Source organism: Eulemur rufifrons, chromosome 30 (genome assembly GCF_041146395.1).
Source record: "Eulemur rufifrons isolate Redbay chromosome 30, OSU_ERuf_1, whole genome shotgun sequence".
NCBI lineage: Eukaryota > Metazoa > Chordata > Mammalia > Primates > Lemuridae > Eulemur > Eulemur rufifrons.
The window spans coordinates 99,572,115-99,578,996 of NC_091012.1; the positions used below are offsets into that span (position 1 = coordinate 99,572,115).

The following is a 6,882-nucleotide window of genomic DNA, read 5'->3' on the forward strand; positions in this document are numbered from 1 at the left end:
CCCCTCCCCTGCCCCCTGAAATTTTAATATCACAGGTCTACTGTATATTTGTTTAATAACTGTATGTATATTTGTGCTTTCTACCTAGAAAGAATAAGTATAAAGCTTATTCTTTTTATTCAATACAGGGTTAAGAACGACTAAATAAAAAATTTTAAGTTAAAAATTAATTTAAAAAATTTAAAAAGCTATTAATGCTTAACTTTATAACTGTATCTGCTGAGCAACTTTTAATGTAATTTATTTACCTATATAAATTGTAATGTATCCATATATACGAATTAGCAATTTTTATAACTATATAAATAGCATTATAATCCAAATTTTAAAGAAATTATCCCAACTGTTATTTTTCCAGAAAATTAAAACAATTTAAAATTTTATTCTTAAAAATTATTTTTAGTAAATGTAAGTTTTAAGTTTTGCTTCATATAAGAAAATAACTTTATACTTACCTGACAGTGGAGATACCAGGATCATGAAGGTGGTTTTCCCAGGATGAAGCTCATTCATTGCACACCGGGTGTGCTGACCCCTGTGATTTCTCCAAATGCAGGAATTCAACTACATAATTTGTGGTAGTGGGGAACAGCATTCATGCTTTCCCCTGAAGAAAAAAAAATAACTTTTAACATAACTAGCTGCTAGATAGTCATTCAGGTATTGTTAACATTCTTTCTATCCAGCACTTGACATAATTAATGATGAGCCAAGTAATTTTTGTACAATTAAATTTAATCTATTTATATTTAATTCTCAAAGCTCAAGTAACAGGCCGGGCGCGGTGGCTCATGCCTGTAATCCTAGCACTCTGGGAGGCCGAGGTGGGTGGATCGCTCAAGGTCAGGAGTTCGAGACCAGCCTGAGCAAGAGCTGAGACCCCATCTCTACTAAAAATAGAAAGAAATTATCTGGCCAACTAAAATATATATAGAAAAAATTAGCCGGGCATGGTGGCACATGCCTGTAAGTCCCAGCTACTAGGGAGGCTGAGGCGGTAGGATTGCTTAAGCCCAGGAGTTTGAGGTTGCTGTGAGCTAGGCTGACGCCACGGCACTCACTCTAGCCTGGGCAACAAAGCGAGACTCTGTCTCAAAAAAAAAAAAAAAAAAAGCTCAAGTAACACACAAAGGCAATGAGGATCAAACATAAACCAGCTAATGGTAGATAATAGGCATACACTGGCCAACTCTTGCAATAGAACAAGAATGAGTAATCAAAAGAAAGACCACCAATCACAGTCATTTATTCACCAGTGCTATACTGATCTTGCATACACTTTGTGTATCTTTCATAAATTCTATGTCAATGCTTTCATGTGATACCCAAGAAAACCCAGTAAGACAAACTAAATACTAAGGAATAAGATTTTGTTGGGTAGGGTTGACTTTAGAGGGCCACAAACCATTGTAATAGGTAAGATTTTTTTTCCCTACTGAAGGACAAACTTTTACCCCCTGGAGGTGATATTACCCATGTTGAGAATAAATGCCCTAGAGTAACACTTTGCCTTGACTGAATAAAACAGGGTAGAGTAAATGCTGGGTAGCCAAAAAAGAAAAAAGAAGGAAAGAAAGAAAGAAAGAAAAGAAAAGAAGAACTTTTTTACTAGAGACAAGCCCTTTATGAGGACAAAATGGATAGCAAACTTTTCCCCAAACTAACACTTTCAAATGTCTTGGTCCAAGGTAATGCTACTAAAGCATGTATAATCACTATTCATCCCTTCTTGAAAAGGATATTATCTCAAATCTTATTATCTACTATCTCCAACTCCAGGTCTAAGAATTTGGGGTGATAACCTATCCTCTTCTAATTACCTTGCAATCCTTTCCAGATACGCTGCAAGCTATGAACTAAATTGTACATTGAACCACCACTCTATATTCTACAATGGGGTGAAGATGAATAAAGAGAATGGAAATAAGTAAATGTATGTATATACATATGTACAAACACACATAGAAAGGAAGGAAACAGGGAGACTGGTTATAATCTTTGTTACTGCAACTAGTCCAGAGACCACAGCTCGTGTTTCTTACTTCCCTCTCTTTTTGTTGAATCCATGTGTGCCCCTTGCCTATAACAAGCACCTTAGCTGGTCATGTTTATTTTATTGATAGGGTGAGGCCCTTTGTGGTCCTGCAAGTGTATGGCTACTGTATTCTTCGGCTAACCTTTATCACTGGACATGGTATGGATGAAAGCACCCAGGTAATTTCCTGAGACTCACATAAAAGGTAGATTCATCCCTGCTCCATCAGATCCAGTAATCCTGAGCATGCATTGTCCGAGCAAGTTGTGTACTATGCTCCTAAGGGAGCCTAGAAGTTGTCCTCACAATGATTGTGTGGAATCTAAGCTTTTGGAGGTCCTACCTTTATTGGATTGTTGTAATTTTCCATGAAATTTGCCACTGGACATGGCAGTACCAGAGTCATGCAGTGACTCTCCTAGGTCCCAGCCACACTCTTCCCTACCTTATTGTATAGCAGACTCCCTATTTCCCCTTGATGATTAAGATCACTCATCCCAGCCTCCCCCACCATTTTTGCCCATTGATTCAATGGCATGAGTTTCAAATGGCCAGGTGGAAGTCTGAACTTCCAATTGTGAACTAAAATAAAATTTTAAGGCTCACTCCCCTACAGGCTGACTGAATGGACCCCCCTCATGGCCAAAGGCATATCCTAAAACTAAATTGCCTGCCCGAAGGAGGGAGGTCAGATATGCCTCATCATGCCCCCTCCCTTGTTTGGGACATCCTTTGTAACCCATTAACAGGCCTAAGGGTATTCAAGGCAAACCTGCAGGTCCTCAAATTACACAACAAATACATGTCCAGTGGCTTATCTCTGATTAAGAGCTTCTTATCTTAAAACATTCCAAGCCTCTAAACAAAGCTTCATGTCTTTAACCAATTGCAAGTCAAAGAATCTTTAAACCCACTTATAACCTGTAAGCCCCCCCATAGAGATGGCCCACCTTTTCAGGCCAAACCAATGTATGCCTCCCATGTATTGATTTATAACTTTCCCTATAACCCCTGTCTCTCTGAAATGTATAAAACCAAACTGTAACCCAGCCACACCAGGTCAAGGCTTCTTGGGAGTGGCTCCAGGCCATGGTCCTCAAATTTGGCTCAGAATTAATCTCTTTCAAATATTTCAGAGTTTGGATTTTTCCATCCACATATGGGATATTGCGATGGTATATAATGTATATAAAGTAATTATAAAATTCAAGGATGATGGTGCTGGTAGAAGCACTGCAAACATGGAAGGCAAATACATTCCAGAATGCATGATTATTTCAATGAGGATAAGTTGATGCCAACTTCATGACAAAAGGGGTCCAATGTAATGTATCTCTGTCATCAAAGGACTTGTTGGTCTCCCCAGGGAATGGTGACATATTGGGGTTTCTGCTGTTGAGAGATTGGGCACTCAGCTGTGTTGGTGCCCAAGTCAACCTAAGTGAAGGTAAATCCATGTTGAACCCACGCATAACATCCATCCCTTCTACTATGGCGATTTTGTCCATTTGCTCATTGAAAGCACTGGGGCATTGGAGAAGGGGGTTGGCAGATTTCCACAGGCTGGATCATCATGTTCCTTTTGGTGAGCAGTCACATGAGACACAAGTATTCCCACACAGCCCATTCTGAGAGATCTGTCCACTTGCTCCTCATATATATGCAGGCAAAGCAATTAGAACTGTGCCTTTCACATAAGGAATGCTCTCTAGGTATTTTATTGCATTATCGTTATCATTATCAGTTCTCCAATCTTGTTCCCTCCTAGGTTCTGACCATCTGGCCAGGCTTAATTGGTAACGATCAGTGCCCCTGGCCAGGGGCTTTCTGGACAAAGAGATCAAGCAGATGCATGGTCGAGTTTTGACTCCTGGGAACATTTCCCTTCCTCACTTCCCATCAGGGTCACACCTGGGTGGGGCTGGAGCACCACCACTCAGCTGTCCAGCTAGCTCCTGCTTATCACGCAGTGTCATCTGCAAACCATGCCCTGGGGCTTTCTTTCTTCTTCAGGAAGCTGGTTATTGGGAACTCCTCACAGGCCGTAGGTATGAGCTGAGTTGCAAGCCATGTGCAGGAGTAGGTGTGATGGGGGAGAGGAGCCTCCTGTAACTCACGTGTGCCTTCAGGACCCGCTCCCCTCTGATCTCCTTTAGATGCTGCCCTTAGGTAATGGAGCGTCCTTGCCCGCCCAGCTTTGTGGACTGGTGGAGCCCGGGATGGGCAGCTCAGGCTGCGTCCTGTGGGGTCCCGTGGTTAGGCGTTCAAACTCTACCAGGACCCAGTAGCTTGACTTTGTTGAATTAATCGTCGGGTGCCAGAGGCTGTTTCTCAAAAGGAGAGTAGTATTCGATGAGGAGAGCATGGCTCTTGATACAAAGCACTAGAAGTTTGTGCCTTGATTCTCCAGTTGGGGCTTGTCAGAGGCTCCGCACAGCATCCCAACCTGTCAGATCCTCCCTCAGCTCATTCAGACATTTATTTGTTACTTCGACCGACCTGTATTAGTGACTCCAGTCTTCACGGCCCTGTGCTGGGTGCCGGGGTGCTCTCGTTCTCAGGAGACGGCCGGTGCAGTGGGGGAGACAATGGCAGCGCTGAGGGGAACCACAAGGGCTGTGGGAGTCCAGAGGCGCAAGTGACTCGCTCTTCTTCTGTGTACAGGTGTGTTATGAGTCACGATGCTGTGTGTTAGGAACATCCGTGTACACAGATGCGTAGACACAGGCACGCATGTGCATACAGAGACATAGCCACGTTATACACACATTTAATTAGAGATATGAATCAACAGGCCATGCGCTCTGGTGTTAGGAGCTCTTGACTGGGAGGTAGGAGACATGGGTCAAACGCCCCCAACTCCCTCACACGGTCCCCGTGTGCCCTCGGACGCGTCCCTGCCCCTCTCTGGCCTCGTATCGCCTGTGAGAGGCGGAGAGCACTGGCTCGCCCGGCCTGCTCTCTGTGAGCGTCACTTTAGATGGTGGGTGGGGGGCACACAGACTCTCTGTACACAGTAGGTGCTGCACAAGTGAGAGCGATGGTGATGGGGCTGACAGTCGATGGGAAGTGCTTTGTAAACCCGGCTGGTGCACTGTGCCCACGAGCGTGAAGGTTGGGGACAGCTGTGTGCGTGCCGTGTGCACACTTGGGTGCTAGGAAGCTGCACCCTGTGGAGACGGCCACGTGTCAGCCCCTGCTCTGAGCTGTGCGGGCAGGGCGGGGGCTCCGACCGAGACACCCCTGTCACAGGTCCTCTGACGCCGCGCTGAGGGGTGGGAGTGGAGGAGTCAGAGGTCAGAGTGTATCTTGAGGGGAGGCTGCCCGTCTGGAGGTAAGAAAGGGAGCATCAAGGACTGGGCCTTCTGGGGCCACGCCTGGCCTGGGACACCTGCCGTCTCTCCAGTGGGGAACTGAGGCAGTCAGGAAGGCCTGGCTCTCAGTCCTGGCTCTGTCAGGTACCATGAGCCCTGGGGCCACTCTCTACTCCTCCCTGGGCCCCAGCTTCCCCATCCATAAGCCGGTGACAGCAACGCCCACCCCAAGGAGCTGTTGTGAAGATTAAAGGAGGCCACATGTGTGCAAGCAGATGGCACCACGACTGCGCAGAGGTGCCCAATAAATGACAGTAATGACGACAAATGTCCCTCTTACACTTCACTTCCCACTTGTGCCCCCCCAAGCGGTGCTCCCAGCAGAAGCAATACCTGTGCTACAAGGCCAGGCGCAGGGCCCAATGCTGGGGCCCTGCACCCCTTTGTGTAGCCGGCACCCAGCACGTGCAGGTCAGTGTGCCCGGCTGGGGAGAAGAGACTCAGGCCAGGAGAGTCAGATGGGCCAGACCTGGAGAGCTGGAGCCCAGGGCGCGGCGACCTGCCTGGCGGGGAGGAGAGGACCGGGAGGGCTTTCTCGACCAGACCAGACCGTGGAGCAGGTGCTGGGCCTTGGAGGGGGGCGGGGAGGGCAGGAAGGACAAGGTCGCTGGTGGGGACAAGTGCTGCTAGTGTGACCCCTGGAGGGCGGGGGCGGGGCAGCAGCAGCCCTGAGTCTGGGAGAAGAGGGATTAGGGGTGGCAGAGGGGACAGAGGAGGGCAGCCCAGGTGGGGGAAGTGCACAAGCAAAGGCCCAGAGCTCTGAGAAAGATGAGGGGACCAGTCAGGCAGGGCCAAGAGAAGCAGGCGGATTTGGGCAGGCCCTGGGTGCCGGGGCCAAGCTATTAGACCTGCGGAAGCAGTGGGCATACGGGAGCAGATGGCTGCGTCAAGACTGAGTGGCTGATGGGTGGAAGGGCCAGAATCTGCTTGTCCCCCATCGCGGGGTCCCCCAGCTCCGGACCCAGGCAGTGGCCAGCCCACCCCCCGCCCACCTGGGCCAGCTCGGCCAACCCCTCTGGGTGTCTGGGGCCCTCCCTACCTGCTTGCCCCGAGCTGAGAGTCCAGAGTCGCCTCCGATGCGGCCTCTGAGGTTGAGCTCACTCTCGCCGTGCCGGCAGAGGTCGATGGAGCGGGGTGTGACGTGGATGTTCACGAGGTAGTAGACTGTGCGGCTCTGGATGTGGTCCTGCACTCGGTTCACCATGTAGCGTGTGCCCACGTCGAAGATCTTGATGTAGGACAGGTGGCTGGGCTGGAGCCACGCAGGAGCAAGGGCAGCTCAGGCTTGTCGGTGGGGGGCTCTCTGCCAGACTCCCCATTTGCTCCTCTAGGTCCACTCTCCACCACGCCTGGCCTGCTCTGTGCCTCAGGAGACGGGCCCTTGCTGGCGGCATCGGCTGGGCTCCCTTGTTCTGCAACTAAGGGACAGCACGAGATGGAGGGTGGTCAGAGCGGGAGTTTGAGGGTGTTTAT

The 6,882-nt window shown here is 48.6% G+C and overlaps 1 protein-coding gene and 1 non-coding gene across 2 annotated transcripts; one reads left to right on the top strand and one right to left on the bottom strand.

The window, feature by feature from the left end:
• Nucleotides 1-447: 447 nt before the first annotated feature.
• Nucleotides 448-610, top strand: LOC138379173 (U1 spliceosomal RNA). The gene has a single exon (XR_011231979.1). It is a non-coding gene; the product is annotated as a U1 spliceosomal RNA (small nuclear RNA).
• Nucleotides 611-5,510: 4,900 nt separating this feature from the next.
• Nucleotides 5,511-6,665, bottom strand: LOC138378422 (6-phosphofructo-2-kinase/fructose-2,6-bisphosphatase 1-like). The gene is made up of 2 exons (XM_069463763.1): nucleotides 6,449-6,665; nucleotides 5,511-5,912 (listed from the first exon to the last, which is right to left on the bottom strand). Exons 1-2 carry the CDS (start codon nucleotides 6,611-6,613, stop codon nucleotides 5,850-5,852), a joined length of 228 nt encoding a protein of 75 aa, XP_069319864.1. The 5' UTR covers nucleotides 6,614-6,665; the 3' UTR covers nucleotides 5,511-5,849.
• Between the last annotated feature and the right edge of the window lie 217 nt (nucleotides 6,666-6,882).

Bases quoted from the DNA above. Each gene is read 5' to 3' on its own strand.
- LOC138378422 (XM_069463763.1), bottom strand. From the start codon at position 6,613: ATGGTGAACCGAGTGCAGGACCACATCCAGAGCCGCACAGTCTACTAC. The intron at 5,913-6,448 runs GTAGGGAGGGCC...CCTCCCCGCCAG, and splicing joins TCTCAGCTCGGGGCAAGCAG to GCAGGTCGCCGCGCCCTGGG.